Raw genomic sequence first — 25599 nt, 5'->3', positions numbered from 1 at the left:
ATGGCCATGCACATCACACTTTCAGGCATAATGAGACAGAAATAACAGCCTTTAGTTTTTGTAGCTTTCTTTTGAAGACTTTCACATTCGTCTGTTAAGTGTAAGTGAGGCTGGGCTGTGGTCATAAAACCCAATCAGACTTCTGAAGCCACGACTTGCTTTTAGCTTTCTTGTTGACTTCCATAGCCATGTGCAAGTGGCTCATTCTCCTCAGCCAAGCTTTTCCACTTGTCAAAGCAGCTTTATGATGTGGAGTGGGTGCTGGAAGGCATACCTTAGTTCTGAAGCGGCACGGAGATACCAACTGTAGTATTATTGCTCTTCCAACAAAGCACAGCTCAGGCTGCACAGCACTGTGTCCATACATGATGAGCGATATGAAGTGGAACAAGGTCCTGGGTCAGTCCAGAGGGAACTTAGCAGCAACTGGTGCAGGGCTTGTTATCTGTTTGGTGTGCCAGTGACAACTTCACACACGGGTGACTGAACAAAAATCCTAGAGATCTCAGTGCAGAATAAGCGCTGGTACCCATGTTTGCACTCTGTACATGTGTCCTAAGTTGCTTATGCATTATGTAGACACAAGGTTGGAATCAGTGAGGTATCAGTGACACTGAATGTGGCATGAAGGGGGCTGGAATCATTCCTACCACTTTAGACACTTTCTAAATGTGGCACCAGCTAGGTCAAATGACAATAGCACAGTGTGAGGAGCTCACTCCACTAGGTACCTATTCAGTGTTGAATTCCTGAGGAGATAAATATATTGATTCAAGGCACGTTAACTCAGAAGATAATGGATGTTTTTAATATTGAAACTCTATTTGAAACAAACAAACCAGCACTCGTGGAGTTTTTCTTGAAAAATCCAAACTGGGGTAAAGTTGATGGAAAGCTTTCACTAAAGCAAGCCATGAGAAGATATGACGTTCCATTAAAATAAACTGTATTCTGGTAAAAGGTGACAATAGTAAAAAGAATAACCTCATTTCAGAAACTCAGTAAGAAAGTGCCTTTAAATGCCATGTCCCAGAAGATCTCGTCTGAAGGTTTCATTAGGTAAATAAAGCTTTAAAATGAGCACTTTCCGTAAGGTTAAGAATGTGAACAATTTTCATAACAGATGTAGCAGGGTTTTGGAAGTGTTCTCTCTTAGTAGGGTGGCTGCTTCTGCTTTGTTGGTTTTTTTAAATTTATTTAGAGAAATGCCTTTTTACAAAATTTTGGATAGAAATGGAACAGCAACAACAAAAACAGCTTCCTATGCAACCATAGAGGAAGGAACTTCCCTGTAAATGTGTATGAGGGATGCAACTGTTGATGCACCTGGAAAAAAAAAAAAAAATCGTGTTTATTGCTATGATTAGAAAAATGAGGAGGAATTAAGAGATTTGCATCAATCATTGCACTTGTGTTCCTGAATTTTAGATGTCATTGGGTTTTTACTTCTGGTGCTTAAAATAAAAATCTGTTTTAAGGGGTTCTTACGTGGCTAAAAAGATACGAGTGTGTTAAAGTGTGGTGTTTTCCTTTTAGGTTAGAAATGGATCAATGGTAATAGTTCTTCTGTCATTCTCCAGGATTGCTTTTTGTTTATGGAAGGGACCAGAAAAGAACTTAATTTTCCAACTGCCTTTTAAGGTTCTTTAAACAGTTAAAAATGCATGTTTTCAGCAATCCCAGCAAAACAGAAAGTGAAGGAGTCAGAGATGAGTGTTTGGAACCAGATGTAAATCTGGATTCAGATCAGTTTATGATAATGCTCAAAGTTTTCTTTGAGCAGGCTACTTCCTCTGCAGTAAAGAATCTGCTGAAAAGAACCTGGGAGATCTGGTAGACACCATGCTGAACATGAGTCAGCAACATGCCTTGCTGCTAAGGCTAATTGTGCGTTAGATAAAGTACAGCCAGCAGGTCAAGGAAGGTGATCCTTCCCTTCTACTCAATGCTGGTGAAGCCACAACTGGAATGGGAGGCCTGGTTCTGAGCCTTTTCAGTTCAGCAGAGATATCTGCATTCTGGAGAGAGCCACCAACATGGCAAAGGGCCTGGAACACATCTCCTGTAAGGAGAGATTGAGAGAGTTGGGGCTTTTCAACCTGGAGAAGCAAAGGCTCAGGGGGGAGTCTCATCAATGTCTATAAAAACCTGAAGAGAGGGCACAAAGGAGATGGAGCCTGGTCCTTTCCATCATGCCCAGTGCCAGAATGAGGTCATGGGCACAGGAGGTTCTGCATAACTATCAGGAGGTGCTTGTGTGCTGTGTGGGTGACAGTGGCCGTGAAGACACTTTGGAGATCTTCAGAAGCCACCTGGCTAGCCCTGCTTGAGCAGAGGTTGGACCAGATGGACTCTTAGTACCATGCCAACTGCACCCATTCTGTGATTCTGTGGTAGCAGTGCCCAGTGTTGAGTCCTGGCGGCTCAACCACAATTCTTGAGTCCACACTAAATGTAACTTGTTTTATAGTTACAAAATTTTTTGCATTTATCAAATAGCAGCCATAGGGCAGGATTTCCATATAAACAGAGGTCCTATATACCTCTTGTCCTGGTACAAGGCTTTGAGGTGTTGTGAATTGCTTTCAAGTGTTCTCTCACCTTCTTTGCAGCTGCAGTGTTACTGTGCAATTTATCATTCATTACATGAGAGCCTTGCAGCACTGAGTCTCAAGATTTTTACAGTAAAGAAACGTCATCTAAATATGATTTCTTTGTACCAAGTTTAGTCAGGAAATGAGGAAAAAGTCAGATAGTAGGAACTATTCCCAGACTTTCTCATTGTAGTATTCACAGATCAGATTCACACCGACTTCAGGAAAGCCCCTCTCTAAGCCTGGAGGAGGATTGGAGCCTTAGCATTCTACCATAAAATCCCTCTCAGGTCATTTGAGTTGTTCTTGTTTTTTCTAGGAATGTCTTCACTGGTCATAACTTTGATTTATCCAATGCATGCCATTTGATTGTTTGCTACTATGGCATCATACAAAATGTATGGAACAGCTTTATAAAGTATGTCTTTGTGTCTGTCTTTCTGCAGAACTAAAGTAAGCACATTAGAGGTTGGCTGCTAACTTAGGCAGTTATTTTGGATTTTATCCACACTTGAAAACCTACTAAAAACCAGTTTGCTCAGTGACTTTTTTAACAGCATTTTTTTTTTTCACCTGTGTCATAGCTACAAGTATTTTTTTTTCTTAATGTGAGGTGAAACAAACCTGAATGTGAATACTTTTAATGAACAGGTGGTGAATGAACTCAGGTTAAATGTATATTAAAAATAGAGAGGGCAGAGATGAGGACACTTTTCTACCTATTTTCCATTAATAATTTATGGAACCTCATTCTCTTCCAAATACTTTATACCTTTTACTAAGGACGATGCAAGTAGAAATGATGAAAAGTTTCTGGTAATTCTTATCTGGAAAGTAGTCCTATGCATCATCTATCATTGTTTGTATTATATGCCCTTATTTATAACATTTCTTTTCCTTGTTTTAGAGAAAGGCAAGAGCAACTTGTTATGAAATACTGGGGGAGTGGGCATGGGAAGATAAATGCTTTCTTCTTCCTGTAGGCATTTGTATTATGCCCTGAGGCATGAGATTTGATTAAGCCATCCCTTTGTATAACACTACATAGCTGCAAATTTTATTGAACAGTGGTACTTGTTTTCTGTACTGCTTGAAAGCAGTGTAATACCTCTTGCTAGTGACTGGAGAACTGCTGAATCCTAGTGACACTGAATTGTCATAACACATGGCCATGGTATTTTGATGATGCACAATAGCTCCTGGGTTATGAAGGATGCTGCTGTGATTCATCTGCAGTACTGTGTGACAGCCTCTGCTCCTTCTTTCTTCAAGCCACTGCAATGGATGTCATCTCTGGTTTCTACCCCTTTTTTGGAAGGGGTATGGAACATTCTCCCTTTCCTTCTTCCCTTTCACTTTGCACTGTTTTGTTTTTTTTTCTCGAGGAGTAAGAAACATCTTTGTAGCTCTTTTCTAAGGTGTTTTCAATCAATCCCTTGTACTATGTCTAGCACTTAAAGCAAGAATGAACTGCCAAATGTGTGGGCTTCAAGAGACCCTACTCTGATTGCTCATCACGGTCACATTAATTATTACACCTCCAGGTGGAATATACTTCAAGAATGTGAACCCCACTGTTGCATTTAAAAGCAAGATCAGTAGGATGAGAGGAAGTTGGAGAGAAATGCAGTTGTAATTTAATAACAACTTATGATTTTTACATCTTGCACTTTATTTTCCCCAAGCAGTCCCTTATCCTCACATGAGGAAGGGAGAAGGACATGATAAGGCTTCTGCATTCTCTGTCAAGTCTGAGGAAATGAAGTTCCTCCTACCGGTTTTCTTTTTCATAGTGAGCAATCTGTGTCTGCTCATTCTGCCACTGTAGTTACTGGTATGTCAAAAGCTGGGTCCAGATCTGAAATCAAAATACTCTAAGCAGCACTCCCTCAGTTGCCTTAGAATGACATTTGTGCCTTCCCTTGCATGTGGCCAGCATGAGTGGATGCCTGGTGCACTATCTACAAAATCAAAAGGGTGGCTGTGACGGCAAATAATGGGTTTTCAGAGTTCCAGTCAGTTGGTATGGGCATGGAAATAGTTGAACAGTGGCAAAAAGTGGATGATATCCCCCTGTACACACAGTGCACAAGGAAAGGAGATCCACTTTTGCGTTGTTAATGTGGTTTCCTTTTCCCCTCAATTCTTATTTCTTTTTTAGGAGGTGTTGGGCAGTAGTGAAGTATTAACAGCCTGTTTATAAGGTTTTGAGTGCTTGGGGGTACCTGATCTGATGCTATGATTTATCACTTACCAGAGTCAGCCAGAAGGTTGTCAGCACTGTATATTTCTGATGTGGATCTGAGTTGCAGAAATTCGAAAAACTGTGGGAAAGCACATGAAGACTCACACCCCAAACATATCTTTTTTGGTAGAGTTAGAAAGGCTGTACTTGAAGATTATTTAGCTAAACTTATCTGCTAATGGGTGTACTGCATGAGCTCTTTTATTCTGATGTGTATTGCTAATTACCACGTTGTAGACAGGGTTTGTTTCTGCCTCAATGTGTCAGCCTCTGAGGGCAACCAAATTGGGTTAAATTAATTGCCTTGCTGAGGTAAAGTCTGATTGCAGCGCTGTGAGTAATGCTACAAATTACTGTGCGGCCCATGATCCTTCCTGAACACACATAATGCTGCAAAATGCTATCTGAAGGGTTAGCTGAGGTTTTCTTGGCTGGGATCTAAATGTTTATTCTGATATAAATTTGCCTCGGAAGACAGAATTTATGCTACCAAATATGTATCTTCTTGGAATACTTGTAGCAAGCGAGCACGTACGCTGAGAGTAGAATTAACAGATGCCATGGGCACTGGAGATATGCATTTATTGTGAGATCCCTTTTTACTTTAATTATGGCTGGGAAGACAATCTCCAGCAAGGCATTAAATTGGGTCAACAGCTAAAAAGGCTCAAGAACAAGCATTGATGACAGTGAGTGGTATATACACAGGAAATAACAGCAGCATGGTGCTGGGTGTGACAGGCTTTTCATGCTATAAGGGTCCCATTAACATAGAAGTAATAATACATTAGAGAAAATATGGTTATCATGAGAAGATAAATTATTCTATGATGTTAAAGCATTAGGCTCAGCAGACTGCTTCTAATCCCGTGGGCTTGATTACTCCGTAGTAGCCATATCCCCTGGAATCATCTTCTACAGTAGCTGCTGCTAAATATCTAGTTATTGCTTAATGAAACTGCATGGATGAGTGCTGTCATATTAAAAGACTGTGGATATAAGCTTTTCAGGAATTGTCTGTCTTCCTATTTCCTAAAATCTTGTGTAGCCCGGCTGAATCCTGTTCCATGGCTGAAAACAATGAAAATCCTGTCAGTTTTTCACTTTCTTATGAGGGGCAGAGTAAAAGCTGTCTCTTTAGTTTCAGAAATACAGCAACTGTGAGACTGAATGACTTGACAAGTTATCAGTTTTAAAGGTGTGGGAGAGCACCCTGCCTTAGGGTTCCTTTCAGAGAAATGGAGGTGTGCTTTGCTAGAGAGATCTGGGGAGCTGAGGTTACACAAGCTGAACCACTGGCACTGAGCAGGATTCGCCTGAAGTCTCTGATCCCCAGTCAAAAACAATTTAACAGTGCTTTGCACTTACAGAGGACTTTTCTCCAAAACCTCAGGGAGAACATGAGAAGTCCCACCACATGTTCCTTAGCAAGTCTGAATGGTTATTGAGACTGATGGTCCAGTACCTGTGCTCCAACACCTGTCCCTCACCTGAGGGACAGCCTGGCTCTTGGCTGGGCAGCCCTCGCCTCCCACCACTGCCTGCCCTGCTCTCACCAAACCCTTTTAATTTTGTTGCTTTCCAGCAGGATCTTTTCTTCTGTTTGTTGCTGATGTGTGTCTAGAGCTCATTAGTAAATGTAAATTTTACTGATTGATAGAAAAAGGTACTTGGAATTATCATGGAGAATAATAGATCAGGGAAGCATGCAGTGCAGAACAGCTTGGGCCTTTGCTTTACTTTGCTATTTCATTTTTATTTAGGTGCAGCAGTTAAAAAATACATTATTATGGTCCTTAAATACTTCTCAATATGCCACTTTCAATAGCTGGAAGTGAAGTGCATTGCAGGTTTTGCAAACAGCACATTCATACCAAAATAATTTGTAGAGGGGAGAGTTGCTTAAGCTGTTCGAATAGACCCAGTCACACCAACATTGTTCCTCAAGCAGTTGCACTTGTGGTGAATTGTTATTCATACAGATGTGACCAAGAGCTCTGAGTCAGATGCTGTGTAGGCAGTCTAAGTGCCAACTTTCCTTTGCAGTTCTGCACTGTTTGTTGCTGATGTGTGTCTAGAGCTCATTAGTAAATGTAAATTTTACTGATTGATAGAAAAAGGTACTTGGAATTATCATGGAGAATAATAGATCAGGGAAGCATGCAGTGCAGAACTGCCAGTGCAGTTTAATCCTGATTTTTAGCTGCTCCTCATGCTATTTTGGTCTCAGGCCTCCTGCCCACCATGTCCATCACCAGGCACCCAAACATACATATGTGCATGCATGGCTGTGCCTCAGTTATTGTGTCATGGTCTTATTCCAGCCCAGACTGCCAAAACAATCTGCCAGCATAACTCAGCTCTGATCTTCAGCAGAGCTTATCGCTGGCCATAAATCTCTGCTGGCATCCAGTTCTGCAGTGCAGTGGCAGAGGACACAATGCAGATTAATCTGGGAGGAGGAGGGGAAGTGATATAAATTTAAACTACTCTTTTTAGCCAGTTAACATAAACACGCACATATTGTATTGCAGAATTATACATTGGGAATGACAGGGCACTGTACTTGCGATAGTGGAGGTGTCCAGGAAAAATCTGATGCTGAAATTTATGCTGGTGACAAAATGAAGCAGCATAGCACTCCTCAAATTGTGCACTCATGTTTGCTTTGTTATTTATGATCGGTGGCTGCTGCACTGAAAATGGGTGAGTAATGTATTGACCACTCACAAGGAAAGTAGTGCCAGGGCAAAAGAAGGTGCTGTTGCATATCACGGAGTAAACTTGATGTGATTTTTGTCTTGTGCTCTGAAATCACGAGAAATTGTTGTTAAGTCTTTGTGGTTCAGTTGCCATAACTGCAGAGCAAGAGGAACCCTGGTAGGCCAAGGTGACTTTTGCCAGGCAGCATTGGCATGGGCTTGCCTTGTGCTTCCCAAGCCTCTGAAATACACTGAGTGAAATTCCAGCAGAGGTTGAGAGCTTCATTTCCTTTGCTCTGCTCAGCTGTGGTAAATATTGCCAGCACTAAGCGACCCAGGGATCCACGCTTGCTTAGGTCATTGCTACCACAGGACAGGGAACTTCTTCAGTTGATAGTTTTTATGGAAATGTGTATTGCACTTAAAAGAAAAGCTGCTTTTTTTAACTCTACAGTTTTCCATTGGGCGTTTGAGTAGTTTAAAAACATACCGTGGTCAAATGAGCTGTAGTTTCATAGTAGCCTTTTTATTGTACATCTAAGGAGCTTGAAGTGTCATTTAAACAAACAGAAGCAGCATTTGAAAACTGTATGGTGAGGAAAGGTCCATTATATGTATTGTATTACTTTGAAAACTCCTGTTTTATTCAAAACATATGCAAATTTAATTGCATCCTATGGTTTTGCTGTGGAGAGGAAGAACTAGAGGTGTTGGGACGGCTTCTGTAGCCTTTATTGTGAGCCTACTTCTACTGGCAAACATTCTTTTGAAGGAGAGATGAAGTGTTCTGCACTGCAGGCGTGTTTGCTCTGTCTTAGTCTACCCAGCCTTCTGAGTCTTTCGGGTTACTACATTGCGGGGTTTGTGCTGCTTAGCAGCTGGAGTTAACTGGCTGCTAATGAGTCACTGCTTATGGGCTGGTGTTTCTAGATTGTCACATATGAAAAGAGAAATACTAACAGCCATACCCTCTCATGGCATGGGAAGATGAGAACTAGGGGTTTAGCTGGTTCATTGCTGCAGTGCTGGGGCTGGCTTGGGCCAAGCTCCGGGTTTCTTCATAGTGTTAATCTCTAGAGAGATCTTGTGGAAGTCTGGTTGTGCGCGCTTGGCAGCTGAGCTTCATGACCTCCCATGTAGAAGCATGGGAAGAAGATATTTAGGTTTCAATAGCTAGGATTGTAGCTACTAATTAAGCAATGTGAAAAAAGCCTTCACGTTAAGTACAAATTGAATTTTCCTTCTACAGAACCTAATGCAAGGTGTGCCTCTAATTAAGGATGTTTTGCTTGATTGGATAGGCAGCATTTTGCTTGCTATATCTGTGTGGGAAGCTGCATGTTCCTACTAGCCATTCCATGTGCATCTGTAAGTATAACTCATGTCCTTCATGTGAATCCATGTAGCTAACTTGAGCAGCTCCAAGGAGGTGGCACAGCCAATCTGTGATCCCCCAGCTTGCCTGCAGTGAGAATGAGGTTTATTTCTGCTTAACCCTTCACCCAGCTGTGGAAAAAGTCGTTGACTATTTCTTACTTAGTCGGCAACAAGTCTGTAAGGTAAATCTCTTTTCCCAAAGCACCACAGTTTTGTGCTTTCCCGCCTTGTTAATTACAACAAAAATCCAGACTTCATGGGAAATGCAAATAAAAATATCACAAAACTAAGTTTTTTGATCTCCCAGGGATATTAGTGGTAAGAGTTGTTTTTGTATTTGTAGTTTACTTATGCCTCATGCTCATAAACTCATTTCATAAATTGAATTTGATGCAATATAAGCAGCAGCAGATGTTTGTATAAAACATGTCCTGTAGCATGATTTTGTAATCACAAGCTACTTTAACAATTGTGTAGATTGAAGTTTTTCTTTTTTTCTAAATAAATAGAAATTTATGAAGACACAGTGCTCTGAGTCTATAGCTTTTTCTAAGACACATTTTTACAATTTATTGAGGTCTTCCAGGAGAGCTGCTACTGGTTTAAGGGACTAGATTGTGTCCCTTCTCTATGCAGAAAGATGGAACCGAAGATTGAGTCCTCCACAGCATGCTGTGGGAGACAATATCACAATCCAGAGGTTGCCTGAGCAGCTGTTTGCCCAGCTTCAGAGAGTGAAGGAGGCACTGGAGGGCAATGGAGCAATGCTGCCTCCATCCCCACTTGCCTGCAGCCACCACAGCTGGTTGGTTGAATAAACTGCAGGGATAGGGGATTTTCATTTTGCACTCTGAAGAAAGGAATTCTGATGAAGAACTAGCATGCTAAGCAACGACAAGGCTCAGAATGCAGACATTGGAGGCTAAGTACAGGCTTTTAAATAAACTTGTCCCAGATTTCTCTGAAGCAGCATTTTTTAGTGTCCCCCTGAGGCAGCGCGCTCATCTGTGTTACTGTGCAGGTGTCTTGCAGTGACCTCAAATGAGGGGAGAAAATATTTTATGCTAGTTTAGTTTTCTTTTCCCATTGGAGGAACAGAGGGCTCTGAAAAGACCGAGATTTTATTCTGGCTTTTTTCTAATATTTCCACTTGCTCTTTGTACAGAGCTGTACAGTAATGAGTCCCCATGTATACATCACTAAAAGACTCATTTGTTTTGAGCTCAGCAACTAGGGCATACCTAGATTTGCCCAATAGCATCATTCAGATGAGGCACTAGATTATATGTTGTGCTCTTTTCAGAGTGAAGTCATTAAAATTGTTCTAAGTAACACATGAAATCTAGAGAAAGCTGTAGTAACAGAAAGCCAAAAAGCAATTCAGAGTCATGAGAATTATGGTTGATTCCACTTGTGCATTTCCATGTGCAGAGAATATAGCAGTGTTTTTACAAAGATTTTCACCAGACAAATCTAGCTAGCAGTGGTAACCAGTTTAGTTCAGTGTTTTTGCATGGTTATATCCCTACTTCCTGCTTGTAGCAGATCCTTTAGGCTGTTGTATTCAGCTGGACAATATTCAGTGAACTCTAAATGTCTAATTTTTTGTCACTGTTCTATGAAGAAATTAATATGGAATTTGCTACAGTGTAAGATAAAACCATGTTGAGACAGAGCTAGAAAGAGCAAGCAAAGTACACAATTTCAGTGCTATGAATTGCCATGTTTTAATTAAAATGCTTGTGGATAAGCTCATTAATAAAAATAACTTTTAAGCTATGAGTGCAAGCAATGGTAAATCTGAGGCTGTAATCACCGAGCCACTTTTTCACTTTTTTGATAACAAAAGGAATAATTTCCTAGAATATTTTGTGAGATTTTATTAAAATGTCATGGCCAAATTCTCACTGAAACTCCCATTAACATGAGAAGACACACAGAATTAGGAAGAAAATTTTTGAAGGACGCTGTGATAAACGGCTCACTCGTTGGTAGGCAGGTCAGCAATCTAGGAAGGCTGACCAACAGTAAGTAAAAGTACCAAGAAAATGAGCATTAAACCTTCATGATAAATTGGACAGCGGAGATTGCCAATACTGTAATCTTGTGCAACCAAACTCCATGCTCAAGTGTGTGCTAGCTCTTAATCCCAGGAAAATTGAAGAAATGACTACTGCTGAGCCCAGGGAGTGCTAAGTCAGGAGGATGCGGGACATCGTGAGTAGATGCAAAAATGTCTGAACAAATGCTGAGTGGAAGCTTGTGGAGAACCTTTCATCTGAGTGAACAACTGTTTAGTTTTTGGAAAGGTCCTGCCTGTTCTCCAAACCTGATAGTAGCCTATGTTTTGGTAATCAGATTTTGGTAACTGTGAGAACACAATCAGACCTCCCTACGGGGAAGAACTTGTGCTGAATTTCTGACTGAAACTGCTACCCCTTCTCTCTGCAAGTGTGTTGGAGAGCTGCTTGGGGTTGTAGTCTAGGAATAAACCAGTAGAGAAAGAGTTGCCGCACTCACAGAAATGGCCAGGAATGCTTTGAAGTGGTGGACTGCATACATTCCCTTTCCTCCCCTCTGACTGTTAAGACATGTATTATTGATGCCTTTCCACCATCCCCTCTCACCCTGCTCCTGCTGTGCCCTTATGCACTGCTGAGCTGAAGCAGGTGCACGGACCAGCGTGCAGCCCAAGCTGCTGATCAGGTCTTGTTTCTTTTCATGCCTACTTCCTAGCACTAATGGGGGCCACTTGATAGTAGCAAAGAAACCAAAGAGGACTTGTGGATTTTCTTTTTCCTTCTTTGTCCACTTACTCAGTAGCTGTTCTTTTCCTTTGTAATATCTCAGTGATTGCCTAGATAAGAAATGAAGAACAGGATAGTGCCAAGCTGATGGTATTCTGCCACTACCTCCTGCCATCCTGTTTAAGTAAGAGTTATGCAGACCTGTGTTTCCTGCCCTTGCACTTCTGTCAATTGGTGTTGTATGTTAGGAGGGGGTTAAGTGTCCAATTCCTGTTAGTTTTCATTAATGACTTCTACTGAAGTTATGAGACCTGTTGAAGCATGTCCAGAGGAGGGGCACAAAAATTATCTGGAAGATGGAACACCTCTTCTATGAAGACAGGCTGAGAGATCTGGGGCTGTTCAGCCTGGAGAGAAGGCTCCAGGGAAACCCGGGAGTGGCCTTTTAGTATTTAAGGAGGAGCTACAGAAAAGAAGGGAGCAGACTCTTTAATAGGGTTGGTGGTAATAAAACAGGGGAAAATGGCTTCAGCTTTAAAGAGGGTAGATTTATGTTGGATATAAGGAAGAAGTATTTTACAGTGCTGGTGGGGAGGCACTGGAACAGGTTGCCTACTGATGTGGCTGATGCCCTTTCCCTGGAAACTTACAAGGCAAGGCTGGATCAGGTCCTAGGTAACCTGATCTGTCTGCAGGTGTTCCTGTTGGTTGCAAATGAGTTGGATTAGATGACCATTAAAGGTGCTTTCCAACTCTAAGAATTCTATGATCAGCATTAAGTACCAAATCCTGCTCCCTGTTTCACTTTCTTTACAGTAAGTCAGATAAGAAGTACTGACAGACCATGACAGGGTGTTCCTCCCTCCCCCAGCCTCCTCCTTTGGCTTGGCTGTTATGCCCAGTGCCTTACTCAAGACTGATATCATGGTATTTAGCAAGACTATGTTTGTGACCCAATCATCCTACCCCATAAATAGTGCCAATATAGATCAAGAGTCCATTGAGCTCTAATCCTCATGACAAGACTACATGTAACCTCCCCAGTTCCTTCTAAATGTTGTGATGCTTGAGTGACTGTAGACTCGGGGGATTACATGGAATATTTGTTGGAGGTAGCTTAATGAGATGCTCCCCTCTTGCCAGAAGGTGAACCTCCAGTAGAATGAGGTGGATAATATGATCTGTGACAGATTCCTAAGCCGTGTAAAACTGCCAAACCTTAGATTGTTAACAGTACCAGGGGAGCTTGCATGTGGACTCTGAGATACAGCATGGAGGGTGGAGAGGAGTGTAAACATGCACATGACTAGGCTGTGAGGTCACATCACAGGTGAGAGACTGGGGGTACTATGGAACTGATGAACTGCACTTGTTGTTGCTCTGAGCCAGTAGTTCTTCACCTTCTGTCAGAAAGGTATGTTTGACTAATGTTATTCAAGTTCCTTCTGAAAGTAAGAAAACAGAATTAAAATGGCCTAACAGAAGGAATGTAAGGGAAGAGATCATTGCAGATTAGTCAGGAGGACACTTGACTTCTGGGACAAGCCGACAGGTTGAGCACCTCTTTCTCTTCTCCCACAGGGGTGTTTATTGGGTGAGATTTGCACACTCAATTACTCTGAGTGCTTCCTTGGGAAACTTAGAAATCTCCAGAGCTGTTCCATCACTTAACACTGTTGTAGCTGCCTGTATTATTCATGTTCTTGATTAACCTCATGTGCTTTTACAAATAGTGTTTGTCACCTGCAATCCAAAAGAATCTGTATTCCTGTTTCTTTAATAAATGATACTGTTTACTAATCATGAGTTCTCATTAGGCAGAGCCAAATTCCTTAAGGGCTGTCGTGAGAGTCCACTTAAACACATCAAGATGAATGAGCAATGCATTGCTAGAGAATATGTAATCATAATATTTCATACATTGGATGCAACTGGACTTACATTGCTGAGCTGGACATCAGCCAGCATTGAAATCCAGCCACCCCAGCCCCTCTGATATCTGAGGACAAGCTGGAATGCAGGGAAGCTTATTTTCTGCCAAATTTTTCTGCCCTTTTAATATGCCACTATATTCTATAGGGGAAAAAAAAAAAAAAAAAAAAAAAAAAAGGATGCCTCAGCGACAAAAGTGCTGTAAAGATAACCTCTGTTAGATTGTAGAAAGCAAGTGGTGGAAGGAAAGAGTCAATGTACAATTCTGAATAGGTACTGAAGCATATTGCAAAGCTGCTTATTGAATTATCTGAAAAGTATGAATAAATTGATAGGCTTGGAAGTTTATGGGGGGGGGAAGGGGGAGAAGAAACCCGAAAAATATTCATCAAAGCTTTGTGGTTTTTAAACGTGTTTACTGCCCTCTGTTATCAGGCCAACTAATGTAAGGAACAAATGCTGAGAGTAGTTTTTGGCAATTGGGTTGTCTATCTGTACTAATCCACTCTGCTAATAGACAAAGACCAATGCCATTGTAAACTTTCCAAACATAATAAATGTTTTGAGCTTGCATGGCTACACTTAGAGCCTGGCCATTTATCTCTCTGTTAAATATCTTGGGCACAGGCAGCCCAGGGCTTGCCGTGTAACTGATGAGATGCCTGCACCTTCAGCCATTTACTTTATCTGCCACTTACTGTGATAACACCACTCTCAACCTGAATGTTAGCAGTCTAGGAGGAAGCAGTCATGAACTTCTTGTGTTTGCTTCTCTAATTGCTGAGCCATTCGACTGATTCTGATGTGCAGAAAGATAGAGATGGCACACCTTGTGTGTAGCACTCTGCTTTAGTGCATATAGCACTTAGCCCTTGTGCTCAAACACCTGTGCCTGCCTGTGCTGGAGCTCCTGGCTAACCTGCGCAGGTGGGACTAAGGAGTCATGAGGGCAGGACTTAGGGGTATGGGGCAGAGGGCTGCCAAGCAGGGGGTTGAAGGTGAAGGTGCTCTGCTGCAAGCTTTTCTGTTTTGCGCGAGTACAAATCCCACCACTGCAGTACTACTACTTCACTTGTTTTTTTTTTAAGGCAGAATGTATGGGTAAAAAGCTGTTATTTTTAGGTGAGGTAGCTTTAAAGAGACTTATTTTTCACATGATATGTGATTTATATTATTGTAAGTTGTGCGTAAAACTTATGTGCACTTTGTCATATGTTACTAGGCTCCCGTGCATTAGACATGTTTTGCAACCAAGTACCCTGTCTCAGGTATGATGTTTGACAATTTAAAAGACACCACACTTTTACAACATAATTGGATGTTTAGCAATTCTACCTTTCAGCATAATGCAGTTCTAAATGCAGTCAAAAAGATGTCCCAGAGAACCGTCTGGGGAACTGAAACATGTAACCATTTAAATCTTTTTTTCCTTCATCAAACAGTATTCTACAAACAGAAACCATTGTTGTGCTGAGTAAAATTTTTTGTATAATGAGATTTACCAAGTGCACGGTACTGTCGCTTTTCTTCCCTACCAGTAAAACAAGAAATCCATAGAAAAAACTATTTGCGCACAGGTCACATGCCATTCATTTTCTGGAGCTAATACTTTCTGCATTTAAAAGAGAAATGACTACTATATGTAGATTCTGGTGTCAGGTGGCAGTGATATAAAGGCAGGATAACACTGCATTATGCTCTGGAGGCAGCTTACTTTGACTTGCTGGGTTCACGCATTGAAGCAGCCACTGGGCTGTAGCCACTGAATGTAGTTTTGTTTGTTTTGTTCTTCTCTAGTCTTTCTCTGTGAATAAAACAACAAGTGAGCAGTAGAGCATCCAGAGATAGTCTTTTATGTTGCCTGCTGGTTGCTGGTAGGAGAGGTGGACAAGGGCACCTCATGTTCTCACTGAGTAATTCTGCTATGCAGAGTTCAGCTGTATCTTACACTGACTTCCATAGAGAAGACAGATAAAAGTTCACGAAAGGATACGGTACCTTTCAATGTATGACTTCTAACTTTCATTGTACAAGGTTCTATTTTCCTTGAATTAAGAAATGTATCGACAAATTAGAAGTAATTAAAATTGGTGTCTCTGGCAGGGTTCATGGAAGCTGCAGATTATGACATGCTATGGAATACAGGATTAAGAAGAGCAGCAGAGCCTGGCCATTGGGCCATAGGTGTGTTAAATGCCAGTATTACAAATGATGTTTCAAGTGTGCAGTAACGTTGCTAGTTTTTTCTCTCCAAGTCAGTAACGTGCTTTTCTTCTGTGTGAAGCTGTTTAGGTAAAATACATGGTAGTGTATGAGTGCTTGGTCCAAACTTCCTTTAACCAAGAAAGAGGGGCGTTTGTTTTAATAGGAACAGTGAAAATTATCAATTTTCCAAAGTGTTACTATAAACAGTTCGTGTTCCTTTTAGTTAGTTGACAATATTGCTACCAAAGGATCTAATAGTGATCTAATAGTAGTGAAACCACTGATTGTGTCATAAAATGAGTTTGGAATTAAGTAACATCATCCATGGACTGAAATTGTGTCCTGGCAGATCCTGTAACTGTTGTTTGATTATGAACTTTTTTTTTTCTTGAAGGGAACAAATTAATCACTTTTACGATAATAAATTATAATTGTGCTGCATTAATTTTTTTAATGAATCCAGTGATAATGGCCATGTCACAAGGATCATATGAATATTTTTATGTTGTGTCTTCAAGTCAATGATCTATAAAACTTGGGGCTGTTTTTTGTTGCTGTTTTTGGGGGGCTATTTGAAGGGTGTGTGTGATTTCTTTATTCGGTGTTTTGGCGACTTTTATGTGTTTTGGTTGTGGGTTTGTTGGTTTGTTTTACTGTTTGTTTGCTTTAGCATTTTAGCAATAGCTGCTATCAAAAGTCCAGGGTCAGATCTATTGAGTCACTTAGTTCAAGAGGCTCTGAATCTGGTAAGTGGCCTATTAGCATAATTTACCATATTCGAATAAATTCCTGAGTTAAGATAGTTCTGGTCAGACAGCGCAGTGCTCAATTTTGTCTTAGATTCTCTCTAATACCTCCACAGTTCCAGCTATTCAGTTTAGCAGTGCTCAGTAGAGCGCTGTGAAACGAAGTCGAGCACCTGGATTTCGGCAGGCTGCCCTGCAGTGTTGGGAGGGCCTTCAGAGTGCTGCAGCAGACGGGCACGCAGTGCTGAATGCTCCAGCTTTGTCCCTGCATGGGTAACCAAGGTCTTCAATATCCAGTGCTGCTTATTGTTGTGATCACAAATTAATTGGTTGTTTTAAAATACATTGAAATATGTATGTATGCTATGCAGAGATAAGATATGGTTAGTGGAAGAAAATGCAAAACGCTTCAAATCTACATTCTTTTTACTATCCAGGAAACAATTCTTTAAAAAGCCTTCTTCTCTTTGTTCTGAAATTCAAACAAAAAACGTTTTCTTTTCCAGTGGTAATCTTTAAATTCTGGCTGGCAATTTTTTTCATCTGTGTCTCTCTGCTCCTGTACTTCTATTTATTTGTTTTGAGTAAATACATAAAAATAAGGTGACACTTCATGTGGAAAGGGACAAGCTAAAAATACTATCTCTCGAGTGTGATGAATAGAGTTGCCTCTTTTTCCTATAATTTACAAGCTGCTCTGCTTTGCCCCTACTTCATAGCATTTAGGGTGGGGGAGAATCTCATCTTCATTGTGGTATGGTGCTTTGCAGTGCAAAGAGTTAAATGATGCATGAAATGACCTGTCACACTGCATTATGTGCCACAGTGGTGCATACAGAACAGTGCTTCTTTCCTTTTCTGTCAGAAAAAAACAATTCCCTAGGCCTGGCTGCTTTCTTGCTTTGAAGAGTTAACATGTGGTGTGTATGTATGTATTTCTGCATAATTTGCTTTAGCTCAGCCACAGGAGCTCATCAGCTACTGAATACTGAAAGGAAGGATGTGCAGGGTTGTTTCCCTCCTCCATTTATTAGGAGGAGATCAGTAGAAACCGGATGCCTGTGACACGGCTCCTTTCTAGAAAAAAACAAGAGTCGTTTCTATGTTTCAAATTGGAAGTGGTGGTTGAAATATTTTCTAAATGGCTTCAAGTAACCTTGTTACTGTGGCAAAGGTTAGGCTTGTATATGAACCTCAAAAAAGGAGTAGAAAATTCTCATACACTGTATTTCATAGTTCATTGTGATAGGTTTCAGCTTATACTGTACGGTTCCATCTGATTTTGCTTGCAGCTGATAGTGTTTTGAAGCTCAGCTTGAAACAAAAGCCTGCAATGTGTAAGTCCTGTCCTATGATTCACAGTATCCTTGTTTTCCCTACAAATACTTTTCTGCCTTTCTAGGAGGGCATGGACATATAAACTTTCCTCAGGGCTGGAGCCTGAAGTTTAATTTAAAAATTCTCTTTTTTTTTTTTTTTTTTTTTTTTTTGTTAAAAGTGAGAACTGGAGAATGACCCACTCAATCTTCAATGAGCATTTGAGGTGATGCAGTTCTGTTCCTTTTTCATCACAGCCTGGATTTTTAAAGACACCAATAACAATGCCAAAAACCTGTTCAGGCATCTGCAAACTCCATTACTACTTAAAACCCTTTTACTGCTGCCAGATTCTCTGCAAGTACTACATTTATCAACCTAGTTAACATCACAGGAGAGAGAGCTTGTCTTGGGTTGCTGCAGGCGAGGCTTTAGAAGATGAGTGTATGCACTTGGGTGGCAGAAATGACAGCTAGATCTGCTTTAACATGAGGATGCAGTGCAGTGTATTGCTTGGTGCAGTGTTGCCCACAGTTTGGGGCTGCCCAGGACAGGAGTGCTCTCTGCAGAGTGTGTAAGCTTGGCCTGTTTGTGTTCATGTCAGCTTTGTCCCAGTCTCCTGAATTGGCTTCTGCAGCCTCTTTGCTGGAGTGCAATGGAAAGTGAGCTGTATCCTGGTGCAATGAGTCTGGGAGCCAGCACCTCCCTGTAGCCATTGGCTGCTATGATCAGCTTGTCCATTTGTTATTTTATGTCACTGAGTGCAATACTAAAACTCCTTTTATGTACTGCCTTTCATCAGACTTGAAAAACTAGCCTTAAATCACATTACAGATTAGAGCCTCAATCTGGTGTTGTTGGAGGGTTTAAGATTCCTAGAGCTTTCTTGGTCATTGCAGTGCTAAACCAGGTTTTGGCGTAATTTCATTCTGCATTAGGATAGTTAGTGCACAGCCAGAACTCAAAGTGAAATTCAGAGTGCAGCCAACAGGGAAACTACTCAAAGAATCAAAGCTGTTTAACTGAAATTGCCCTTACTTTTGGTGCCTGCCAACTGTGCCAACTTGTGTAATGTTGTTCCAGAGAACAGCTGGGTTGAAGCTTTGCCTCTAAGTGTCTCTGAGGCTGGGTTCAGGGCCTTCACTCTGCCAGTGAGGGGCTGCATGCTGTGCCGAGAGAGAGGAAGCGGGGCGGGCATGCAGCTCTGCTCCTTCATGTCTTGGATGGAATTTTCTTCTTCTAAATTAGTCCCCCATGTAGGCTGTGGTAGGTATGTGTGCTCTGTGCTCATTCAACGCTGCATGAGTGATCAAGAGAGCTGCATACCACTTGTATGAGGTGTAGTGATGCAATGGGAAAGCAAATCTCTAGCGATTCCAAGGCAACTTGTGCATCTGCCCCTGGCTGGGAGGCAGGAGGCTGCCCATCACTGAAGACAGTGGCTTCAGCAAATGTTGCCAGAAGGAAGCACATGCTTGCCCCAAGCCCCTCCTGGTATTGGCATGAAGAGAACAGTGCTGCACATCGGTTTTCCTGGCTAGATCATTGTGCTTTTGTCTGTGCATGGTGGGTTTTTTGCACATATGTATGCCTAGTTCATAAGCTGCATGAAAACCACCTATATTCAGTCTATATTGTGTAGCACTAATTATATAAGTTTTTCTCCTAAAATGTGACTTGTATCATGCCTTAGTAATAATTGTTCAGCTATTTGGATTCCGTTGAAGTGTTTTAAAATGCACATCATCTTCACTGGGTCATAAGAAGATTAACGCTTCTGCTTGCAGAGCACAGCAAAGTCAATATTTGATCTAATTTGAAGCTGACCTCAGGTTTCTGATGAAAGTGGCTCTATTCTGAATGATGTAAGACCTTTGCTGATGAGTTCGTAGCTTTGCTTTCATGATTAAAGTTGCACGGTCAGAAAACATGAGTTCCCTCTGAGTATCTTTACACAGCTCTGACATGCAAAAAACAGTCTTTTCTTTCATGTGGTTATAGCTCATGTAGAAATTGAGCTCATCAGGAATTGTCTGTCAAAATGTTTTTAATGAAAAATTGAGTTTCCGTAACCATTGATGCATTGATGTTTTTTGCTTTTAACTGTTGACGCTGATGGCCTAAAAAGCTTGGGTTTTGGCAGGGGGAGAAAACTGCATTAGTTCAACTTATTTGGAGAATTTCTATTTGCAGGATTAATTTGCTGTGTTTTGGGTTTGTTTTCTTTTGCTGAATGTTAAACTGTTTTTTCTAATGGTGTACATACTGCCTGAGGGGGATAGCTGCAGCTCCTGCTTTCCGTGGCTGTTTTTGCTTCTAATGTTGGCTAGAGGTTCAAGCACTGCATGGTGCTCCCCAGGCTCTGGTCCTTCTCTTCAGCAGCTGGCTAAGAAGGGTCACTGTTCCTGGCCACCATTTCAGATGATCCTACTGATGGGGTGAGTCCTGCCCCTCGCTGTGAAGGCTTGACAAGCAGACACTTGTTTGTGGAGCTGTGGTGATACTGGCAGCAGGGCACATATAGTTGCAGCGGGCGTCTCTGTATATGTTCTCTCATTGCCACCCTCTCAAGCTGTTCAATTAGATGTTTATAAATGCTAAAGCATGTCAGCAGTCTTAAGATGACATTATTAGCTCTGTTTCACCCTCTAGTAACAACTCTGGCTTCACACATTTACGTGTGAGGAGACCCTGCAGCACTCTGCCTTTATGTGAAAATTAGCTCTGAAATTTAGGAAAAAGTGGAGACGAAAGCAGCATCAATTCCAGCCCCTGCTTTTAGCAGTCACTGGGAATTAGCGGTGTGGAAGCAGCCAACCAGCACTGCCAGTTGAGAGACACCCATGTGCTGCCTTGCACAGGCCTGGCTCCAGGTGCTGGGTGTGTGAGATGCCCTCGATGCTGAGTGGATCTTCTGTAGCTGTCTCACGAGCTGTGTGTCCTTCACTGGTATCTTTGAATTGCGCTTTGTCACCTCTGGTGTGCTATTATCTCCATGAGGCAGGAGGGGAGCCTTGGACAGAGACAGATGGATTTGTTTGCTGGAGGTCACAAAGCAATTCTCTAGCCGTGCTGCTCCGCTTGTTCCCAGCGCTGTCTCAGAGGTGGTTCTTCCTTCAGAGCTGCTGATGTTTTTTTCTGTTTTTTTTTTTTTTTTTTTTTTAATCTTCTTTTCCATGCATTTGGGCAGGGTGAAAATTACCTGGACAAGTGAAACAAGCAGATTTCAGAGAGCTTGTCAGAGGGACCTGGTCCTGGATGCACATGTGGGGCTTTGTGGAGGGAACCAGCCAGCATGAGCAGCCCATATTTCATTTTAAACTTGTTCACAAGTAAAGATTAAGCTGACCATCGTGTGCTCCTTTGAGGAGCCAGAGAATCTGCTGGAGGCCACCAGGAACTGTGTTGGGAATGGAAAGACTGCTTGCAAGAAGAGGCTGTAACCTCTTAGGTAGTGAATTGCAAATGCTGGAGTGTTACAGGAAAGATAGATATGGCATCTGAGGAGGAGAAAAGTAACATCCAACACTCAGAGCAGAAACTGCTGGTAGTCAGGCATGAGGACAAAAGGAAGAGGCTGCTTTTGGAGCCTTTTACGAAGGAATCATCTCTAGGGCGACTGCAACTGAAATCCAAATTAACAGCCACGTTTAAGGTATCAGAGCCAGCTTTATTACTTTGAATGGAGCTGGTTTGAAAAGAAAATATATTTTGCCTTTATTAAATATTTATTTTGCTTGAAATTTAGCTTTTTTATCATGACACGATCATCGCAACTTGTAACGACTTAAATCGTGTTAGGTGGTTTACTTGGTTTCCAGTGAGCAAAACAAGTTGTTTATTTTCTTTCAGTAAGGCTATTTTTTTTTTTTTAGCTCTTCAATTCTAAACTTTTTGTTGGAATAAAAAATAGGAAGCAACAATAGCAACAATTTAAGAAAAAACTATGCTTGTGTTTTTGAAGCCTGTAAGTGTTCCTTGTGACATCAGACTCATTTTAGAATATTTTATTTCTGGTATCTGAATTCTGGTTCCAGTTAAAAGTGCATCTGGAGCAAGGCAGTAAACTTACAGGTTGTAGTTTGGGACAAAAAGGTCTGAGAGTCTTGCTTGGTGTGCTCTGGGAAAGGGTAATATTAATTTTTGTAGTGCTTGGATTGGGGCAAAATAAGCATTATTCTATCACAAATACGCTGTAAATTAGAGCATCATGGAGGGGTTAATGTTGGCAGGGACCTGTGGAGGTCAGCTGGTGCAGCCTCTGCTTGAGCAGGGCCAACCAGATAACTGACCCTTCAGCAATCTAGTAACTTTCTCAAGTTATTTTCATCTTTCTGACTTCATTCCTGCTGAGAATCCATTTTGGCTTGTGTTAAAAATAATATGTAAACAAGGTGTGAACAGTTCAGTTATGTGATAGTCAGTGATTAAAAACATGGTGATCAAATGCGGCATCTGATGTTGGCAGGAAGATTTTCTTACCATCTTGGGAAGACTTGAAGTTATACTTATTTTGAAATGTGAGTGTTGAGTCTGTAAAACACGTTTACTTTCACATTTAAATGAGGGACGCTTGTCCGAGTTGGAGAGAGCTTGTCCTCCAGGATAAGGGCCCTTTGCTGAGGTTTTATTTCACATCATTTCTAAAGAGGAAAATCTTCAGGAAAGCTGTCAGAAGTGTGATGCCTTGGAAGGGCTTTGCTCTCAGTGTGACCACTGCTAGCTTCTGACCTGAACAGCTGAAGGTCCTGTGACTATCAGGCAGTGTATTCTACACTGAACCGCTTGAGCTAACAGGAAAGCTTCTGCTTTTATTTTTCCTGTGTTTCTCAGATCTCTATTTGAAATACAGGAATTCTTAGAAATACCATATTTCTGTGTTGTTCTTGCTTTCAGCTTTTTGATCTCTATGCTCTTGCCTTCAAGTAGGTGCAGGGGGTATCCTCAGTTAATATCCCTTCCAGTATTAGGAAAATGGAAGGTTGTATTAAGCTCCTTTCTCCAGTAATTACATAGATTGCTCTGAAAGTAGTGCCTTCCATTTATTTCCATGGAAATAACAACAGTTGCAAAGTGCACAGTAATACTATTTGATAGAGCACATTCTCAGCTATGGAATGCTGTTTTTCAACACAGTGACAAAATATAATGGATATTGGTGGGAAGGTTCAACTTCTACTGCCGTACCACCACCATCTGCTCTATCCTGGGCCAACATAATAAAATAACAGGCATTACTTTCAGAGCAGCCCTCTTAGATTCCTTAATTGACTTATGGAGATTTTGTACACCTTCCTGTGTATGATGGACTGTGTATGTTCCTGTGAAGTGATTGTGTATATTCCTACATATATTATTTAACTAAATTCACAGCATTCTGTCTCTATCACCACTGATCAGCAAAAAAGAATGACTGCAATAGGATTATCAGTGCATTCATATTACCATCTTTCAAGCTGGTCTTTATCTCAGATTTTAAATTTGAGAGTTGTTGACCCTTTCTCTCGGTCTGTATTTGTATAATAACGTGTACATATTTGATCCACGTCCTATCAGTAGGGCTTCAAAGCAGTCAAATTACACAGGCATAACATTCGCTGTTTTGCGTAAGCCACTGAGTCTTTTCTTCCTTTTGACAGATTGAAGACATCATTACAAGAATGCAGGATGACAAAACTGGTGGAGTCCCCATCCGAACTGTCAAGAGCTTTCTGTCTAAAATCCCCAGTGTCGTTACCGGTAAGGACCCTGCTTAGAACAGAAGAGAGGGTGAGCTGGTGCTACCTGGCTGTAGGCCAACAAAGATGCAAAAAGAAGGAATACTAGAAAAACACTGCCCATTGCTGCTTAATGTTTGCACTTTGCTGTTAGAGGTGAAGTACTGAACCTAAATTGATTAACTGTTTAAGTAAGAAAGCATTTCTATTTCCTTATAGTGAGTTATATTTAAAAGCATGTTACATGCTTCGGTGCCTGTCACGCAATCTTTCAATATGATGGGAGTAGGAAGGTTTTAAGGAAGAATTCAGGAAAGAATGTTGAAGCTTTGCTTATACCCAAATACTTTTGTCAGAATTCTATTATGTGTAGAAAAAAGAGATGTTTTATGCACCTTTACCTTCTTATTAAATACGTGCAAAGGTGTGAGGTGTGAATAGTGCAGGAACTGACTGTCACTACAAAAATGTTCCTACCCATATTTCTAGACAGAACAGTTGCTGTTGCAACAATGAACTTTACTCTCATTTTATACATTTATTCAGGGTGATGTGATGTAAACTGCTTGGAGGGATTGTACTTGTGATTCTGGTACGTGCTTTTGATAACACTAGGGAAGTACTCATTACAGTGAGGCAGAAGTGCCATTTCCCCTCTCCAACACTAGACTGTTGCCCAGTATCTGATCCCAACTACACCTTAACTTATGATCTCATTATGTTGTAAAGTAAACGCAACTTTTAGTCCTGTGGAGTTGTTTTCTGACTCAAATCAGATACACACACTGATTGGTCAGTTTAGCGAAGTTTCAACTCTGTTTTCTGAAAATGTGGAGAACTTCAATCTCTGTGCCTTCAGTGACATCTTCACTCCAGTAAAGTTGAAATAATTACTAAAAATGCAAAAGTGTATTATTGCATATGTGCAGATAACTGGGGACAAAAACTGGCAGCTCACATGGACGCTTCTTGGTCTTGGAGACTTTAGACTGTTGTAAAATAATAAGATAGTATTTCTAGTCAACAGGAATACTGGTAATGCAACTAGTGTCAAGTTGCTGCAAAGATGGTTCCCTGCAGTGGAATATAACTGAGCTAAAGCACTTCAGAAATATCCTTACTGTGAAAAATGTTGGATTGAGCAGAATTTGAGGTTGTGATGATTCATTTAAGAGTGTGGTTTAATATCCTTGTATCAGGAAAATAATGTCTGACTTAAGCTACAGGAATGGGATATAAATCTGCAGAGCTCTGGCACATAGGCAGGGAATGTGGAAACTGAAGTTTTTATTTAAATAAGGTTTGGTCCAGTTAATCCCTTCTTACTGAGCAACAAGCTCTTCTGTCTGAAATTGATTCCAGAATATTGAATTCAAAGTCACTGGCAGTTAAAGTGACTTTGGATTATTGTGTGAAATAAACATAAGTCTATAATGAGATGTGAAAACTGTGGTAAGGTGGTAGTCTACAATACACAAGCTGGATGTCCTGAGATTTACTCAACTGAAATAGGTTTCTGGTATTCCTGATAGTATTCATAACATTGATTAAGCAGTTGATCTAGTCATCAAGTTGTCGTCTTTAAACTGATTATCCTTAAGTAGCACTGAGGTTGGCAGCTCCCTGGCATGATGGAAGGTGCCTACTTGCACTCTGTTCCTCTAAAACAGCAGCTGCATCACCCTGAAATGGCTGTTCTCAATAGATGGGGAATAATAGAAGGGTGAAAATAAGAACAAAGTCTTTCTCTAAAGCTCACAACAAACTCTCAAATTTGAAGTGGAACAAGCTCAGTAACACTCCCTTTGGGTGATTTGAAGACGGGTGCATTATGATGCACTGTGGACTGCTTGAGGCCTCCACGTTTGAAAAGTATGGTTGAATAATGGATCAGCTAAGAGCCCAAAATCTTCTCTCCATTTCATATTTTTCTCTTTAGTTGTCTACACCTACTTGTATATGATTTTTTTGTGTTCTTAATAGATAGTCAAATAGTGTCAAGTGCTGGGGCACTTGA

The 25599-nt window shown here is 41.0% G+C and overlaps 1 protein-coding gene across 5 annotated transcripts in view; it reads left to right on the top strand.

Moving 5' to 3' along the window:
- The window catches only part of RGS6 (regulator of G protein signaling 6), a gene marked incomplete at both ends in the record, with an annotated part of 219635 nt that overhangs the window by 111075 nt on the left and 82961 nt on the right, over positions 1 to 25599 (top strand). For all 5 annotated transcript variants that reach the window (XM_079537342.1, XM_079537341.1, XM_079537345.1 and 2 more), the window contains one exon: positions 23505 to 23604. In XM_079537342.1, coding sequence (XP_079393468.1) covers positions 23505 to 23604 — 100 coding nt within the window. The remainder of the gene's footprint in view (positions 1 to 23504; positions 23605 to 25599) is intronic.

The sequence above is a fragment of the Tetrao urogallus genome (genome assembly GCF_951394365.1).
Source record: "Tetrao urogallus genome assembly, chromosome: 6".
NCBI classification, from domain to species: domain Eukaryota; kingdom Metazoa; phylum Chordata; class Aves; order Galliformes; family Phasianidae; genus Tetrao; species Tetrao urogallus.
This window is presented reverse-complemented; position numbering and strand designations above follow the sequence as displayed.